Source organism: Triturus cristatus, chromosome 10 (genome assembly GCF_964204655.1).
Source record: "Triturus cristatus chromosome 10, aTriCri1.1, whole genome shotgun sequence".
NCBI lineage: Eukaryota > Metazoa > Chordata > Amphibia > Caudata > Salamandridae > Triturus > Triturus cristatus.
Window position 1 is genome coordinate 1123270034 of NC_140593.1, and position 19203 is coordinate 1123289236.

At 48.1% G+C, this 19203-nt stretch overlaps 1 protein-coding gene across 6 annotated transcripts in view; it reads left to right on the top strand.

Moving 5' to 3' along the window:
- HAGH (hydroxyacylglutathione hydrolase) overlaps positions 1-19203 on the top strand; it is a 710899-nt gene that overhangs the window by 360924 nt on the left and 330772 nt on the right. For all 6 annotated transcript variants that reach the window (XM_085629365.1, XM_085629364.1, XM_085629362.1 and 3 more), the window contains exon 8: positions 16528-16607. In XM_085629365.1, the coding sequence (XP_085485491.1) occupies positions 16528-16607 (80 nt within the window). The remainder of the gene's footprint in view (positions 1-16527; positions 16608-19203) is intronic.

Consider the following 19203-nt stretch of genomic DNA (forward strand, 5'->3'; position numbering starts at 1 on the left):
GTATTTGTCTGAACACAATGGAACAACTGACTTAGCATGCCTGAATGAGCACCTATTTTGAGACATGAGCCGTGTTAAATACAGCACAGCACCACACCTGGTGTTTGTTGCTGCCTTTTGAAATCTTGGATTTACAGATTTTAAAAACAGAAGCGCAATCACGTGTACCTCCAGCTGTTAGGGTAGGACAGGAGGGCAGAGTACGAGGGAAAGGCAGGGCAGGAGGGCAAGGAAGGGCAGGAGGACAGGAAAGGGCAAGGAAGGGTAGGAGGACAGGAAAGGGCAGGGAATGGCAGGAGGGAAAGGAAGACCAGGAGGGAAAGGAAAGGAAGAGAGGAGAGAAAGAGAGAGGGGAGGTGGTGTGGCGGAATCAAGGTAATGGAAATGAAAGAAAGGAAAATAAAATGAAATGGACGGAAAAAGAGAAGATTTAAACATGGTCCGTGACTGGCTACCCTCCCCTCCCAGCTTTCCACACCACCTTGAAGGATAGACCTAAGCAAATTATCTTTGGAAGGCGGGGGGTCAGGGACCCCCCGGCCGTATTTATTATACAAAACAATAAAATGATGAATATTAACATAACATCGATTATGTAAGAATAAGCAAAATTCATGACATTAGATTTACAGTATTGTAGACAAAGATTGAAGGCTAACCTTAACAAACGTCTAATACAGCGTGTATCCTATCCGAATCTAACATCCTGCCTGAATTTTGCATTCTAACATTTCTGGCCGGACGGCAAGGTCGCTAACCGGTGTCAAGTCCTACTAACCACGCCCTTACCCACAGGTGCGCATGCGCGACAGGGGACCGCCTACCCCGTCGGCATCGTGAACTTCATTTAACCAACAAGGAGGGCCCTTACACTCTGCGTCATATGCTGACGTCATGGTGTATGTGCGGGGTGGCTACCTGCCTAAGGAAAGCGTGACTCCCTCCCCCGCATTTTTAGCAGCTAGCGGATATTCCTGCCCCTGAAGTTCTAGGAGGGACCAGTGGCCCCTCCCCCTGGGCCGCCCCCTCCGTGGATGGTGACGCCCCCCTTAGGACCTTAAATTGCTGCTCACCGATCATGACCTTACCGCCCGACCAACCCTAATAAATACGACGATGAACCTAGGGAAAAAGAACTAGCTAAAGGACAACTACACTAAACTAAAACCAGATCATATAAATACAAAGCATGCTGTGCTAATGGGAAAAAAGGCCTAAGTACACACAATATTACCTTTATCACAACAACTTAATCGCAGCTATATAACGGGAAAAAGGCCTAGGTACACACAATATTGCCCCTAAAATAACATAATCACAGCTGTATAACGGGAAAAAGGCCTAAGTACAGACAACATTCCTACCTAACCACAACCAACCTACCTGTCAACGGGAAAAAGGCCTAAGACAAATTTAACTAGAACCCCTGACTAGCATGTTCAGTACCTTGTTTTTGGGCTGGGGGGTGGGGAAAATTAGCAAGCCCCAAGCGTGGGGCAGACGAGAGGCGCGGGGAACAAGCCAAGGGCAAGAGGGTGTCCAGCTCGCCCTCCGCGCCTTAAGTAGAGAGTTTCTCGCCGTTCTCGGGGCCCGCCCCCCGGCCATCCCGCCCCCCCTGCCCCGGAAGCTGACCAGCTGCTTCCGGGTCACGGGGGAGGCATCAACCAATCGGTGTTGAGGGCGCGCCGCGCGCGTCATCGCCCCGCGACACACCCCCAACACCGAAAGGCCAGGGGAGGGGGGGCGCCGCACTGCCATGAGGACGTGAGGGCCGAGTGGCCCCCACTTTACACATGGTCCGTGACTGGCTACCCTCCCCTCCCAGCTTTCCACACCACCTTGAAGGATAGACCTAAGCAAATTATCTTTGGAAGGCGGGGGGTCAGGGACCCCCCGGCCGTATTTATTATACAAAACAATAAAATGATGAATATTAACATAACATCGATTATGTAAGAATAAGCAAAATTCATGACATTAGATTTACAGTATTGTAGACAAAGATTGAAGGCTAACCTTAACAAACGTCTAATACAGCGTGTATCCTATCCGAATCTAACATCCTGCCTGAATTTTGCATTCTAACATTTCTGGCCGGACGGCAAGGTCGCTAACCGGTGTCAAGTCCTACTAACCACGCCCTTACCCACAGGTGGGCATGCGCGACAGGGGACCGCCTACCCCGCCGGTATCGTGAACTTCATTTAACCAACAAGGAGGGCCCTTACACTCTGCGTCATATGCTGACGTCATGGTGTATGTGCGGGGTGGCTACCTGCCTAAGGAAAGCGTGACTCCCTCCCCCGCATTTTTAGCAGCTAGCGGATATTCCTGCCCCTGAAGTTCTAGGAGGGACCAGTGGCCCCTCCCCCTGGGCCGCCCCCTCCGTGGATGGTGACGCCCCCCTTAGGACCTTAAATTGCTGCTCACCGATCATGACCTTACCGCCACAGGCCAGCATTGTTTCCCGACGATCTGGCCCCCTCCACAACTCCTGCCTAAAGGTCATCCCTACCTCAGAGAGCCCTTCAATCAAGCTAAGAGATTATCACACCATAGTCTATTCCCTGCCTCCGTCAAATGGACCCCATCCTGTAAGTACAAATCCTTCCCCCAAATAGTCCCATGTGGGATGGTCTGTAAGTGCGTGGTTCGGAAAAGTTTTTCTACCTTGGTATTGATCCTCTTTACCGAGTGATTCAATGCCCTGACCGAATCACCCCCACGCCACTGCAGCCGCGGTATCAGCTGGGACCAGACTACAGTGCAGTCAGGGCATACCCTCCTTACCCAACCCGCTGCTGAAATGATCTCTTCTAGGAGGACCCTCCTACCCAGTCTAGCAAGGTCATTCTCCCCCAGATGAAGAATCACCACCGTTGGTGGGGCTGTATGACGGGCGACTAACTCCGCAAAGAATCCCCTAAACTGACTGAGGCAGAGACCCCCCCTCCCAAAGAAGGAGATGGACCAACCTTCCTGTTCTAGCTCCTTACTACCCTTGCCTGCAAAAAAGACATTTCTAGCACGATTGACATAAGAATGACCAACAATCCAAACCCTGCCTGACCGCGTCCTGTGTTCTTGACTGTGCACACCACGATGAGTCGCAGATGAATCCTGATGATGACCCGAAGCCAGCTCTCCGCCTGCGTCACAGAGCGAAGGAACTGCAAAACCAGAAAAGAACAACCCAATGTCAGTAATACCCTAGGTACTTTACAACATGTGTACCCGCACATACCGTTTGTAGCAATTGGACTTGGGTGACCATCTCCCAATTCTTCTAACACTGTTCACATGCAGACCCCTTGCGATTGCCTCAGTGGCTGCACCTATCCTAAAGGAGTGTGTGCCAAATTCCTTCGGGTCCAGGCCCACCCTGGCAATCGTCAACTCCAGGACTCTTCTGAACTGGTATTTAGTTAACGGGGTGCCGTCCGCGTGTAATAAAAGCGGCCCACCCCACAGTGCACCCCGCTGCTTGATGAAGGTCTCCACGTGGTGTACCGGGCAGCAAGGATTGGCCCTTGCCCTGTGCAATACCACAGTCTCACCCCGCGACTCCTGATCAGTTTTTGATCTCAGAATCGTCACCCACAATGTGTTTCCCTGTATTGTTGTGTTCAGGAATTGGATACCCCCCTGACTATCTGCCTTAGAGGCAGCCACCAACTCGCTCAGCCTCAATGCCCCATAAAAGGCTAATGTAAACGCTGCCTTAAACAATTGTATCTCCCAGCCCGAGCTACAGACATCCTGCAATGCAGACAGTAATGCCGACAGCCTCTCCAAGCCTATTGGTTTTCTAGTGTCAGCTGTGCTGCCCTGTAAGCGGCGCCAACCCCTCAGACCCTTCCGCACCGCAAAGCTGTTAGTCGGGTCTTTTACCCCCTTTTCTTGCGCGTAGATGGAGACAGCTGCCCTATGCCTGTTAGCTGTGGCCACTGAGCGACCCTCCTGATGCAGTCTACCCAGGTAATCTGTAAAGCTATTTTCTAAAGCCCATTTGGATTCCCAGTCACGCCCCAAAAAAGTGCAATAAGAACCAAACGCCCCTTCATATGCTGTCCTTGTCTTGGGGGCTAAGCTAGCAGCCACTAGGTCCTGTAATTTGGGGCACCAATCTGCCAGAGTGCTGACGGGAAGTGAGTCGGTGTAGGCTCTGCTGCTGGAAGATGTTCCCTGAATACCTGCATTTTTTGGCGAGAGAGTGCATCAGCTGCATTATTAAGGACACCCGGTACATGTTTTGCCCTAAATATCACATTCAATAGCTAGCATCTCAACACAATCTCCTTCAAGAGGCGGAGTATGAACTTACAGCGTGCCGCCTGCTGATTGATGCACTCCACCACCGTCATGTTGTCCGACCAGAATATTACTGATTTGTTACGCAGAAGATCTGGCCAGACCATTAATGCAACCCAAATAGGGAAGAGCTCCAGAAAACCAATGTTGGTTGTCAACTCACTGTGCACCCATTCGTCCGGCCACCTGCGGGTGACCCACTTGTTACCCAGGATGGCACCAAACCCAACACTCCCAGCAGCGTCAGTCCATAAACCTAACTCTGCTGAAGTAGTGGGGGGGCCGGACCACACAACCCTGCCGTTGAAGTCCTCCAGGAATGCCATCCATATCCGCATGTCCTGGCGTACCTCAAGCGACAGTCTAGTGTGGTGGTGTTTTTCTCGCAGGCCCTTCATAGCCTGCGCAATGGAGCGAGAAAAGGGGCGAGCCATTGGTATCACCCTCAAGGCGAAATTCAACTGTCCCACTGTCTCCTGGAGCTGTTGTAACGAGACCTTTTCTTTGGCCAGACACGCGCGTAGTGCCGCCTTGAATTTCAACACCTTCTCCTTTGGGAGCCTGAAACAACCCTCCACTGAGTCTATTTCAATACCAAGAAATTCTAAGCAAGTAGCAGGCCCCACTGTCTTTCCCGGCGCCAACGGGACCCCAAAAGCCCGCATGAGCGTGCAAAATTCCTGCAATGCCCGTGCACAATTCTGGGACCCAGCCGCACCCAGGAAGAGAAAGTCATCCAGGTAATGCATGACCAGCTGATGCCCGGTCGCCTGCCGCATCACCCATTCTAAGAAAGAGCTGAACGTCTCGAAATAAGCACACGAGATCGAACAACCCATGGGCATGCATTTGTCCATGTAATACTTCCCATCAAACTTGAACCCCAAAAGGTGTTGATCCCCTTGATGCACAGGGAGAAGGCGAAATGCAGACTCTGTCAGACTTGGCCATCAATGCCCCTGGACCCAGGCGCCTAAGCAACACCACTGCTTGGTCAAAAGAGGCATATTTTACACTGCAGACATTCTCATCTAAAGCATCGTTCAATGATGCCCCCTTTGGGGCCGAGAGATTATGAATGAGCCTAAATTCGCCTTTCTCTTTTTTAGGGACCACACCAAGTGGGGAACATACAAAGTTGGGCACTGGCACCTCGTCAAAGGGGCCTGCTAACCTACCCAGGCGTAATTCTTTTCCAATTTTTGCTGCCACCACCCCTGGGTTATGCTTTACAGACAGTTGATTCCTGCACTCAGTCCTGCCCGTGTACCCTCCTGCCGGTATCCGGAAACCCCAAGAAAATCCCTTCTGAAGTAATTTTGCAGCTGCGTGATCAGGGTATCTGTTCAGCCAGGGAATCATTGCCATGACATCAATTGGAGTGTGTGATATTAAACCCTCTAGTCTATTCAGGTTTCCTTCTCCCCCTGGCTCCCTGATTGCCACCCTTAAATCTGCAGGAGGTCTCGGGGTGTGAGGGGTGGCCACACAAGGAACAGGCGTGTTTGAACTTACATGTGCCCACTGCCCTAGTGCAGGACCGTTTGTTGAAATCCCAACAGACGCCCTTTTTCTCCCCCCAACTCTTGCCCTTTCCTGGTACCTCACTCCCTTGTGCCTGCCGAAAGGGCAATTGCGGTTTGGCCGGGTATATTTTTTGTGAACCGGTTGCCCCCATCGCTGCTGCCCCCCCAGATATCTGGCTGTACCATGACAAGGAATCCACCATATCCCATGCCAGGGAGGGATTGAATTCCTTAGCTTTCCTAAATGAAATGTCATACTCCTTCCACCCATTCCCCACCTGTGTCTCGCTCCACATGGCAATCCTGCTCTGATAGCAAGCCATTTCAGCTTGCAAATTGGGCGACCTCTCAGCTGTAATGGCACTAAAAACTGAAAAGGCCCTCATCCAATTAACAAATGTCTCCTCTACTCTGAACTTCACCAACTCTGTTCTCCATTCACTCGGCAACATCCATTCTTTTTGCGACTTGGCATATTCAAGTTCCCTATTATCGATCAGCAAGGAGAAAATGTTGACATATTTGCCCGCCCAGATCATTTCCTTGACAGCCTGAGCCACATGTTGCCCCAAATTCTCCTTCCTTGAGGGCATAGCACCATCTTTAAGTAAAGGCAAAGCCACCTCCTTACCACTGTCACTGCCTTGCGACGTCGCCCCATCCTTCCTTGCCGTCTGCCCGCTGGCGGAACCTGTTGATGGAGTAATCGGTGCCAATGGTGCACCTTCCCCCGCCCTGGCCACCTTAATCCTCTCAACCAGTTTCAATGCTTCTGCTGAATGATCCTGAGAGGTTGGCAATACCTCCCCCAACTGTAACCAAGGCAACACAGCGGCTATCTGGGATGCCAGTTCCACTGGGACAGCATTATTCGGGGGGATTGGGACCCCGACGGGGGCAATGCTCACAGGGGTGGCAGGGGGAATGACCCCGCCCGGGGCTACTGGCACTGCTGGAATAAGAGGAGCTGGCCCCACAGGAGCCAATGGGGGCATACTGGGAGCATCCTTAGGCTCTCCCCCAGGCAAACCCTCCCCCTCAGCTTTATTCTTGGGCGTTGCGCGTGCATTTTTCCTTGACTTGCCCCTCTTAGGAGGGGTGACAAAATCCCCTCTAGGCTGTGGCGGGTTGACTCTCCTTTTTGGCCTGCCTTGTGGACCCGGATGCCCGTCCAGCCTCTGATTAATCTCTGCCACATTCCTACCCAACTCATCCACTTTACCCAAGCGCCTATCCATCGCCGTCATCCTGCGCATCATAGCCTGCATCATTAGCTCCATGCGGGAACTCCTATTAACTCGCGCCCCCGGCATATTCCCACAAAGTAATGCAAACGAATCCTAGCCAAACACCGGCGATTGTACCTTTTTAGATGGAGGATGTGAAGATGGCCGTAAGCACCATGCGACTGTGACCGCAAAACACACCAAGCTAGTCTTAGCGTGTGGGCGAGCGCCAACCCCTTTTAGGAAGGTCTCAAGCCCCGCGGCCCCCCAGAAGCAATGAAATGCAGGCCCGCCTCACTCCCCTTACCACCGATGACCTGCGCGTCCTTGGCCCGTTGCTGTGCTCTGCGCCCGTGATCTGCTGCCCGCCACCGGAAAGGAACACCCGAGTCAAGCTTCCTACGAGCAAACAAATGTTAATAGCCTGGACAACACTTTGTGAAATCAATCCCAGTGTCTGATTACACTTGCTGCGACCAAAACAAAAACCCCTGACCAGACCCACAATTTACACAAACCTCATTAAATTATTTTAAATAAAAAGAAACTGTTAAAAACAAGCCCTTTCTATTTGGTCTCCCCTCCAGTAGCTGCCCTGCTGACTCCTGCTTCGCCCCCACCCTGACGAAATCCAATGAGCACTGATCAGGAGAAATCAACCCCGTGCCTAGATTAGACCTGGAGCGACCAGAAACCCTTATCCAGTCCCCAATTACCACCACTGCGAGAGAATAGCTGTAAACCGGCAGTTATACAATTTTAAACGAGCATTAACTATTTTTTGTCTCCCTTCCAGTGGCTGCCCTGCTGAATCCTGCTTCGCCCACCACCAGCACCAGCCACCTTACCGGTACGTTTTAGAGCACTCCCGTCCCCTGCACAAAACGATGCGGCTCTCCCGGTCACACCCACGAGGCGGGGAGCCAACTTATGGCAGGGACACACGTTGCCCACACGCTGCCGTGATCACCGCTCCAGGATTTAGGATCGCCTTCAATTGCAGACGCTGCCTCTGCTACCACCAGCACACGACACCCAGCACCTGGATCGAAACAAAGAAGAAAATTAGCAAGCCCCAAGCGTGGGGCAGACGAGAGGCGCGGGGAACAAGCCAAGGGCAAGAGGGTGTCCAGCTCGCCCTCCGCGCCTTAAGTAGAGAGTTTGCTCGCCGTTCACGGGGCCCGCCGTCCCGCCCCCCTGCCCCGGAAGCTGACCAGCTGCTTCCGGGTCACGGGGGAGGCATCAACCAATCGGTGTTGAGGGCGCGCCACGTGCGTCATCGCCCCGCGACACACCCCCAACACCGAAAGGCAGGGGGATGGGGGGGCGCCGCACTGCCATGAGGACGTGAGGGCCGAGTGGCCCCCACTTTACAGTGGGAAGGGAATTGGAATTTCAAGTCAGTTTCAAGTTTGGTGTTCAGGGAAGGGTATTGGAATTTCAAGTTCGTTTTTATTTTGTTTTCAAGCTCAGCTTTCAGTTTGGTTTATTCACTCACAGAGTCCCCTTATTCTGCCCCCCCTCTCTCTCTGCCCCCATCCTTTTGAGAACCTGCTCCCCCTCTCCCTGCCCCAAGCTTCACCGCCAGCTGTGGTCCTCTCCGTCCGGCGCCCCCGAGTGCAATGCTGCAGCTGCCTGGTTACCAGCCTCTTATACCAAGGATACGTCACAACGTTGGCTTTTCGACGTGTCGTCATACATCACAACTTTGTGGGTGATACCATGTGTTTTAAGAAGTAAATCCAACTATTTAATGTTCGAAGAAAAGGGCTGGGACAGGACAATGGAAAATTGCGGGCAACACAGGAAACCGCTTAAAAGTGCAACGCACAAAAGAGTTACTTATTATCTCATCAATTACTCCGTTATGTATAAATGTGGCATGCCAACTAGGCCTGGGCTAAATTTCCGTTCCGCTCGCGATAATTTGACATTTTCGCGTTCCGCGGAGAGCGCGAAAATGTCAATTTCCGCATTCCGCAGCTTAGCGATAATTTGTTTCTTGCTCGCGCTGTAAAATAATACATTCTCGCGCGCGCGCGATCGCCTTACCTGAATCCACGCGTTCGCCGACAAATGTTCCCGATCCGGTCGCGTTCTCCACGAGATGTTGGATTGTTGGTAGACGTTTGCGCTGTCTCGCGACAGTTTGCGCTCGCAGTAACGTCGTGTGTCGCGCAATCACGTCTTTCTTCTCGCGATCATGCACCGCGAGAAGAGTGAAAACAAGATGGCCGCGCCCGCGAGCAACCGTATGGGTAAGTTGGCGAGCCACGACCACGCAGAAAATACCGTGAACGGGCGGGAAAAAACTTCTGCATCTTCGTGATATTTCCGCGTGTTTGCGGAGATTTTTAAAATTTTCGTGATAATTTGCGAAAGTCGCTTTCGCATATTCCGCCCACCCCTAATGCCAACCAGTTTGTGAAAAGCAGTTCAGCATCTTCAGGAACGAAAACTCCATAAAAATATTAAGTAAAAATTTAAAGGACACATCAAGCGTCTCCTCACGTAAAGTACAACTTACGTTCTGCAACTATAATATCATTTATTAGGAAATAAATATGGTGTGGTCTTGCATTTTAATGCACATATACAAAATCATTGTTTTTATTTACAAAACTTAAATAACTACTAAAAAAAAACTCATCACAAACGCGTCTGTTGTTCACAAAAGAAATCATTGTCCTCACTGCCCATCTCCACAAAAACTCTTAACAGTTCCAGGAAACGTCCCTCCACTGGGGAAGTGCCTCTCGCTGCCTCCTTCAGTCCGAGCCCTTCATGGCCCGACTGAGCTCTCCGGTCGCTATGACACTGCGATGTGTACCCATGGCAAAGACTTACTCATGTGGCCAGTTATAGGTAGAAAGATCTAGTCTTCGCTCATCCTCTTGCACAATTTCTCAGAAGCACCTTCGAAAGGCACGTGGTGGTGTGTTGTTGATGCCACCAGGAGCCTTTTGGTGTCATTCCCTATAGTTGTCTGGGATAGAAATAAAGCAGCAACGATTGTCCAAGAAAGGTGACAGAGCCCTCGTACTGCCGCCCAGCTGCATGTGTTCACCTTGGCTTACTGGGGCCTGTAAAACATTGTTATTCTCTTCACTGGGGGGGAAACTGCTTCCCTTCCTCTATTTAACAGCCTCACTTGGCAGGAGGGAACGGGCCCCCTGAATGCCACTGCGGTCCAGAAGTCAGTGAAAGAACATTACCTCTCTCCCAGCACCGCGATTTACTTCATCAGAAATTATGTAACCTGCTGCGCTGAACACACTTGTGATGCCTTTTTAGGTCTCGCCTGGCGAAGAGCAGCGAATGCGCTGCTCTCGTCAGAGAGACCTTTTGGAATCGATTTTGCCGAGGGCTTGCATGCATGCGCCTGCATGGACAAAGATGGCTGCTCTCGCCATCTGTCCAATGCAGACAGCATGCGCGTGCCCTAACGGACTGTGGACAGTCCGCCGCCATCTTGTTCACGCCGGCTTCCTTCAACTCTGGCTCCGGCGTGCTTTCACTTTAAACAGTACCCGCGCGACGGACCCAGAGTTGAAGGGAGCTGGCGCAGGAGACAGAGCCTCAAGCAGCGCCAGCGTCAGTGCCCTCCCTGTCACAAAAACATTGTTACAGAACGTAAGCAACACCACAACCTCACTGGAGACTGTGTCTGTAAATAAAAACATCGCATCCTTCTGTTCTTTTCTTTTTGCACGCGCCGTGTTTCTGAAATGCCATCAGAATAATTTTCAATGCATTTGAAAAAATAAGTTACTTTGACACACTTAAAATGCCCATTCAGTGATGCGCAATACGGGGCAATTTGTATTTCACGTCCTCTCTTTTTTTACTCCTCCTTTCGCTCGCGGTATTAAATCCATCATTCTAATTTGATGTGAATTTGAGCGCGCTCATCTGTATACAAAGCATCTGAGGTGATGCGCTCTCGTGCGTTCACCCTGAAAATAACACGCGCCAGGCATTCTTAGTCGCAGTCTTATCTCGCTCAAAATCGAAACTCTGTGGGGGTTTCAGACCTTTTGTTGCATTGTCTGGAATTAATAAAAAAAACAAAACAGATGTACACTACAGCAGCGCCCAAGTCCCACGGATTTCAAAGACTCTCTCAACCCCCCCCCTCTGCTTGTCGGTCACTGGGAGAGGGGTGAGGGTGGTTTCAACTGCCAAACTGCCAGTTTGTGCTCTCAGCTCCCATCAAAGCTATAGTTGTTGCTTATTTATCTTACGCCACTAACAACCACAGACAAAGCCAATAGCCAATAGTCCTGGCTTGTTGTAGGTGTAATGTTATTTGTTGTATTATATATCTGTGTGCAATGACAGAAACAGCGAAATACCAGTCGGCCGCTCACCATGCTATGCACAGATTTTAAGCTTAGGCGTTTTAAGCCACTCCCATAATTACATCGGCCACGCCCCTTTGAGAGACCCCCCCCCGTTTGTTCATTCCACTTAAACCCCTGTTTGTGATATTTAGAGAGCATTGAATCTGTAGCCGCCTAACGCCGCAGAGTTGCTGTATTTTTGATTTTCCAAATAGACTTTGAGTTGCAGTACCATGTGACAGCGCTATTAAATGCATTTATTTTCCCTGGATTCCAGTCCAATCCAGCTTCACCACCCGTGTGTCACTCCTGCAGGAGAGTTATTTATGTCTTACACATTCCCCGCTCAATGTTTTGAAAAGATATTCGACGGGCAAATTTAGACAGCTGTCCTATACTCACGCAGAAGGCAGTGCAATGTGCAACTGAAGACATGCGGCATTATATTTAAGCAAGCATTAAAAATGCAGTAGGTCTCGCCATTTATTAAGTTAAAGCCATTTGCTTTGCTATACAATACCATTAGCAAAGCAAATGGCTTTAACTTAACCAAAGGCGAGACCTGTTGCATTTTCAATGCTCGTTAACTTAAGTCCGAATTCAGGAGGAAGCAGGTGGGTGGGTGCAATCAATTGTTCCGAGGTGAGCAGCAACCCAGGGCGTTTCATGGTCGACTGAGGCTTGCGTTACTCAGAACATTGGGGCCCCCAAACCTGTTTCGCTAAAGACTACGTTTGATATGCATCGGTGGCGGCTGGAAATGGCAGTGCGAGCAGTGCAGAGGCACCCCCAGACGCTAAGGCATGCGCTGTTTAAGGCAGACAGTTTATGTTGAGTGGGAATGTTTAACCCAGGCCTCTGACCTTCCTAAATCTGTTTAATGGGGACTGGAGGCAGGAGTGCAGTCACGGCCGGCAAGACGGGTGGGGGGGAGAGGGGTGTTGCACAGGTGTGGGGGGAGCGGGACAGTAATCAAAATAAAATGTAAAACCAACCTTCCTCCGGGTCACGCACCACCTCCTCAGCTGCTGCTGCTTCCGGCCGGGCCTGCACCTAGGAAGCCACCGTCCCGCTCCCCTAAGCTAATCACAACGCTGCAATGGCAGCGTTGTGATTGGTGCGGCGCAGCAGAGAGCGCTCCAGCCGGGCGCTTGTAGGCCAGGGAGCCATTTTCTGTATGCATGCAGCCTACATAGAGAAAAAGAGAGTGTGTGCAATTGCGCATGACTGGCTTGGTCGGCCCTGGGGCCGAACAAACAGTCAGCACCCAAAACGGTGGGCTAGACACGCCTCCCCTGCACTTGGAACAGGTACGCCCACCCCCAACCCGGCACTCCAGGCACTTCTGCTTTCTCGCCGTGCGAGAAGCAGAAACATGAAATGGTAGTTTTACCATTTCATGTTTCTGCTTCTCGCACTGCGAGAAAGCAGTAGGGCGTCGCCAATGTCCTGATGAGGCCCGAATAAGTGGGCCGAAACGCGTCGAACACAAGAAGAAGAGGTGTCCACCGAAATAAAATGTGTATATAAACACCCGGCAACACACACAGTATACGTACTAAACAGAGGAGGAGTTTCCCTCAGTTTTTGTGTGTGAAAAGGATTACCTCTACCCAGATTGTATTTGTGTGTGTGTGTGTGTGTGTGTATGTATAGATAGATAGATATATATATGTATTTTTTAGCAACCGGGTTAAAATGGATGGGTACGGAGAAGTTTAGGAATCATTTTTGGTCTTTTGAGTTTTGTATGTACAATGGACTGTTGTGCGGCACAATATTTATACATGTTTATAACAAAAAATAGATTAAAAAGACATGCAAAGGAATTGAGTAAGACTCCGTGAGTGGGTAACTTTTTGAAGTTACACTTGGTGACTAAGGCCCCACACAAGGGAATAATAAATGTTTTCCTTAGTTGAAATAACTATTGTGTATCCATCCCCAGACATCACCCCCCTTTTTTTGCTTCTGTAAACACTTTCAACACAGCAGCTGAACCAAAAAAGGGAAGTTTTTTAAAAATTTCGTAAAGATTCATCAAGCGGCGCCAATTTTATTGGCAAAACAAAAAATGCTATTCCTATGGAAACTTTGGTCCTAACTATAATTAGGTACTGCAAACATGGCAACATTTTAGAGGAGGAAAGTGAGAGATTTAAAAAAACAATCAGGGGAATGTATTTCTGCCATTGACTTCTATTGAAGCAGAGGCAATTTCAGGTGGGAGACAGCCAAAATAAAGACATTTTTGGCTTCAAACATAGTGAGTCTCTCGCCTCGATCGGGTCTATTGGCATGTATGCTACTGGCTATCGTCAGAAGGATATAAATGTATATTTTCTTGTAAAGGCTTCCTCCTGACCCATCATCGCTCTGGCCTTACGAACCATAAGAAAATATTCCGTACAATGTAGAGATGTCCCCGACTGCCCCACCATCAGTCTCCTAATGAGCTGTGAGTGCTTTAGGAGTCCAAAAGATCACAGAGATATCCATCAAATCAAAAGTGATGGATCTAATGAATCCAAAATATTAAGGGTGGTAAATACACATCAGTGAAGACACACTCATTTTCTCTCTTAGGTCAAAACCCCGCTTGATAGTCACCTAAAATACATTTGGTTTCTGTAGGAAAGTAGGTTCCTGCTAACCATGTTCTCAATGCCTGTGTTTTTCCCCAAAACTGCACCTTTATGTCCCCAATGGGCACACCTCTGGTCCGCAAATAAGCCCTTTGTAAAAGGTACGAGTGGTACATAGGGCATTGTATCCAGGGAGGGTCTCTAAGGGCTTCAGCATGTATTATGCCACCCTAAGAGACCCCTCACCAAACACATGCATACTGCCACTGCAGTCGGCGTGTTTTGGTGCAGCTACAACTGAAGAGTCGACATGGCAAACATCCCTGTGTGCCATGCCTACAAAACACTGCCTGTTGCATAGGTAAGTCACCCCTCTAGCAGGCCTTAGAGCCCCAAGGCAGGGTGCACTATACCACAGGTGAGGGCTGCATGCACAATATGCCCCTACAGTGTCTAAGTCCATTCTCAGACATTGTAAGGGCAGTGAAACCATATTGAGTACATGGGCTGGGCGTTTGTCATTACGAACGCCACAGCTCCATGATGGCTTTACTGAATGCTAGGAAGTTCGGTATCAACCTTTTCAGCATAATAATTCCACACTGATGCCATTATTGGATTAATTATAAAATGCATTCAGAGGGTATTTTAGAAATGCCCCTGAAAAACGACCATCTTTAGTGTGTGGCTGACCGGTCTCTGCCAGCTGTCACCTCCAGACAGGTTTCTGGCCCCAGGGGGTGAGAGCACCTTGCTCTCTAAGGCCTGGAACACAGCCTGCTCTGGGCGGAGGTGCTTCACACCTCCCTATAGCAGGAACAGCTGTTTTTGGCATTGAGCCTCAAAAACATATGCCTTCTGTTTTGATGACTTAGGCCACACCAAATAGTGGAGATGCCTGTCCCCCCTGACAAAGCCCCACTTTTGGCGGCAGGTGAGGTGGAAAAATTAGTAAGCAGAGAAGGAGTGACCACCCCAGCTGGGACCACCCCTGAGGTGTTCAGAGCTGAGGTGAACCCCTCTCTTCATAATCCCCCATATTGACTTGTAGATTATTAGCCAATAGAAACAGGGATGTGACCTCCCCCCCCCCCCCCCCCCCCTTCCACAGGGAGAGGACACACAAAGGGTGTAGTCACCATTGGCTACTGCCCTGCGACCTCTGTAACACCCCTAAACTGAGTATTTAGGTGCTCCCCTGAACTTTGTTCCCTTGATTCCTGGCGACCTAAAGGTGAATAACTAAAGAGTCATGCAGCAGTAAAGACTCCATACGACAGCTGACTTGGCCCCTGGCCTGTCTGCAGCCCTTGAAGACCTATTATACTTTGATACAACACCACTGTATGACTATCCATGCATGATCAGAATCAGACAGGCGCTGCTGCAGTACCTTTTCAAGTAAGGTGAATCTCACTTCCTCGATTCCCTGTATTTACTTTTTGTCAGTCATAATTCAAGTATGTCAGTCTAAAGAAATTTCAAATGCCAGATAAGAAAACGCTATTTTTTTCTAACTACAGTTCTTCAGCCTAATATCTATCATAGATTCACAGGCAACCCTCCTGTCTCATATTTTCATGAGGCTCTTGTGATTACTTAACTACTTGTCAGTGCTTTCAGAATCTGACCTAACCTCTTGCTGAGGATTCCCAGCCTGATAATGCAGAAATCAGGCATTTGATCCTATAAATGATTCCACTACTGGAAAACTGTAGTCCTAGCTTTTGTTTGCTTCAGTAGCCATAGCTTGTATTAAGATATCTTCTTTGGGAATTGTTAGATGAAAGAGGGATTTAATATTCTCCACCTTTTGGGTCATTGTATCTCATATTTGATGATCTTTGTTCCATTGATTGCAGCTGATGGTCTTCACTGGCCAAAATGTATTGTTTGTTTTATGCTTGTAGATGGTCTTTGATGCTGTTTGCGGTTATTTTACTTCTGGGCCACAGCTGCTTTTTAATATTGTTGTTCTTTTGTATGCATAGCTGGTGTGTTTGCATGTGACTTCCTGAAGTCTTTTGTGTTCTGATTTTTCAAACCTTTTAAGAAAGGCAAGCAGCAGGAATGTTATTTATGGCCTAACAGTACATGCACAGCCTAACCAGACTTAACCTATTACTTGGATAATTACCGGACTCTGTTTTATTGTGATCTCAGCTGAACACTTTTCCCACCCTTCATTATTGTGCTGTTTATGTATGATGATGGAGTCCTTGAGGTCTCCTAAATGTCTGACAGCACCATCTATAAGCCGCTTAGACAGTCCTGACGGTCAAGTCAAGTTCAACAAAAGTTTGAAGTTGTTGAATAAAAGAAAACCTAATTATTTTGACATAAAGTACTGCAGGCATTTGCTCTCAAGTACCTTGCATCAAAGTATTTGTATGAAAAGATTTAGGTTCCCATCTCAATTCGAGGGCAGATCTGTGAGCACTGGAACCCATTTGGGGACACTAATACACCTGAATCATTTTTTTGGTTGTAACCTATTTTGTGATTAAACCAAATGATTTACCATATGTCTTTGCAGGCAAAATATGATGTCGGTGAACCAACCATCCCATCCACTATTGCAGAGGAGTTTACCTTTAACCCGTTCATGAGAGTGAGGTATGTGCTGTTTATTGATAGGCAAAGTATGAGTTCTGACTCAAACAACCCTTACTTGACCTGCGGGGCGACCTAGGTGTACATATCTATTTTTTCATGAGCAATCAGTTTATCACACTGCTTTTTATTATTTGGTTTGATGCTCCTACTTGATGAGAATTGTTTTGTCTAGTAAGTGCTTTGTTTAGTGGGAGGAGACCGAAACAATGTTAGTTACCTGTGTGGAGCAGATTAATAACCTGCTGGTGCAGGGATCACCACTTTGCCACAGGTTCTTATCAAGTAAGGAGGAATCGACAGGGGAGCGAAGTCAAACCATGGATAGTTTATTCAATCATTCATGAATGGGTCTCCATCCGACAAGTACCATCAAGATACCCAAGGATAGAACACACTGAACGATGGTTACATGGGTTTATATAGGGAAAATCACAGACTAGGAATGCCTAGAGGTAAATAGAGCTTTGGGAAGAACACACAAATGAGACCATCGGTAAGAATCAACAACCTTGGTGCCTTGTGTAACTGTCGCGTCTTGAAGCTGCATAACAAGATATGCTTATATGAACAAACTTTGTGTAAGGCTTTATCATTGTTTAAAATACACACGAAACCCACAGTGCCAACATCAGCTGTTCTTTTGTGCTGACTTTGCATGTTTACGCAGCCTACAATGTCTCAACTTAAATTCGTGACCTAATGTTTATGCAGGAGTGGTGTCAAGGATAGAGTCAGGCTGAAAACTGGTCAAAGGTGAGCATGGATGAAGCACAGCTAAATTAGAAAGCGAGAGATTCAGATTTTAAGGTTTCACACCTGTACACTGTGATTCTCCAGTATTGATATCTTTCATAGATTCTCATCTTTGAATCTTCCTGTCGTCATGGGGGGAGTCTCACGGTAACTAATAAAAAAGCCATTCTAATAGATAGGCCTTGGAAATCTCCATGAAAACCATATAAATTGTTAACCTATTGACCTTGTTTTAAAACATCCAATCAGAGCAGAGAACCAGAAGCACTTTTCCACTGCAGAGCCACCATACGTAGATTTGAGCACAAGTGTAATGCCCAGAGGATAAGAGGTGAAATAATGGTGAGCCTGAATGGTGAGGAGGGAGGGGAGGGTTGCATGTGAATTTATAAAATATATTAATACTAGAGAACCACAGTCTACAGGTAAGTAACTGTTTTTTTCTCCAGTATTCTAGCTTTCATAGATTCACATGCTCGAATTAGAGTAGCAAACAGTATCAAATGTGTTTAGGAGGTGGGTTAGCAACCTTCCCACCATGAGACCCATTACACTTTAAATATGATACACTGACTAAATAATGTTTTTCCTAAGTACCTATATATCATAAATGCCATTTTTAAAATATAACAATGGAACATCTGCAGAACTTCTAATCATATAAGATGCATTTGAAAATGCATACCTTATGAAAACAGGCGTCGTAACGCAGCTTGTCCAACTGCCACATCTGCTTTGTGCAACGTGTCCAGGCATTTGTGGTTCATAAAAGTATGGGCCTTAAACCATGTGGCTGCCCTGCAGATGTCAGGGAGTGAAACCCCCGAAAACAGGGCTGAAGAACCCTCCACTTTTCTTGTGAAATGCACCTTCACTTCCGTTGACAGTGGCATTGCTGCTTTTTCATGGCAGAATACGGTGACTGCACCAACCCAACATCCTATACTGGCCCTAGAGAGGGCTTGTCCTTTTCAGGGCGAGACAAAGGAGACTAATAGTTGATCAGATTTTCTGAAGGATTTCGTTTTGTCCAGGTAGAACTTGAGGCATCTTTGAATATCCAAAGAATGAAGAGCTTTATCCGCAAGCAAAGATGGATTAGGGAAAAAAGTTGGCAAGACAATAGGCTCATTAAAAGTGGTTGGCACCTTTGGAATAAATGTGGGGTTAGTTCTCAGAATTACTTTGTTCTCCCAAAACTAAAGATATGGTTCTCGGATTGTGAGAGCCTGAATTTCACTTTTTCTCCTTGTGGGGGTAATAGCCAAGAGAAAGACAACCTTCCAGGAAATACATTTTAAATAAGCCTTGTGAGTCGGTTTGAAAGGAGGCTTCATTAGGTGAAAGCTCAACTACCGGAAAAGCCTGGAACCACCGTTCCGTAAACCTTTTAGTGAGTCTGTTCGACCACAAAGAAAGATTTCCTTTCTGTAGTCTGAATATGGAGATTGCCACCAGGAGCATCTCCAGAAGCATGAGACAAACCTGACTTTGCTGAATGCAACAAGTAAGGAAGCACTTGTACTGGTGTTGAAGCGAGAGGATGCACAGAGTGAGAGACGAAACCTTTTTGAAATTTGCAGTATAACATTTCACAGAATCATTGTGCAGCCTTCCAACAGATTTATTGACATGAACTCAATTTCGCGAGGAGCCAGGTGGTCCAAATTGGGGATTGGATCTGCGGATGCAGTACTTGATGTTTGCTCAATAAAAGAAGATCCTCTGCTGGCAGTAATGTGGGAGGAGAGCTGTCTGATAGGCGAACAAGCTTGGCGTACCAGTACTGTCTTGACCAAGCCAGGGCTATTAGAATTAGACGGCACAGTTCTAGCTTCATCTT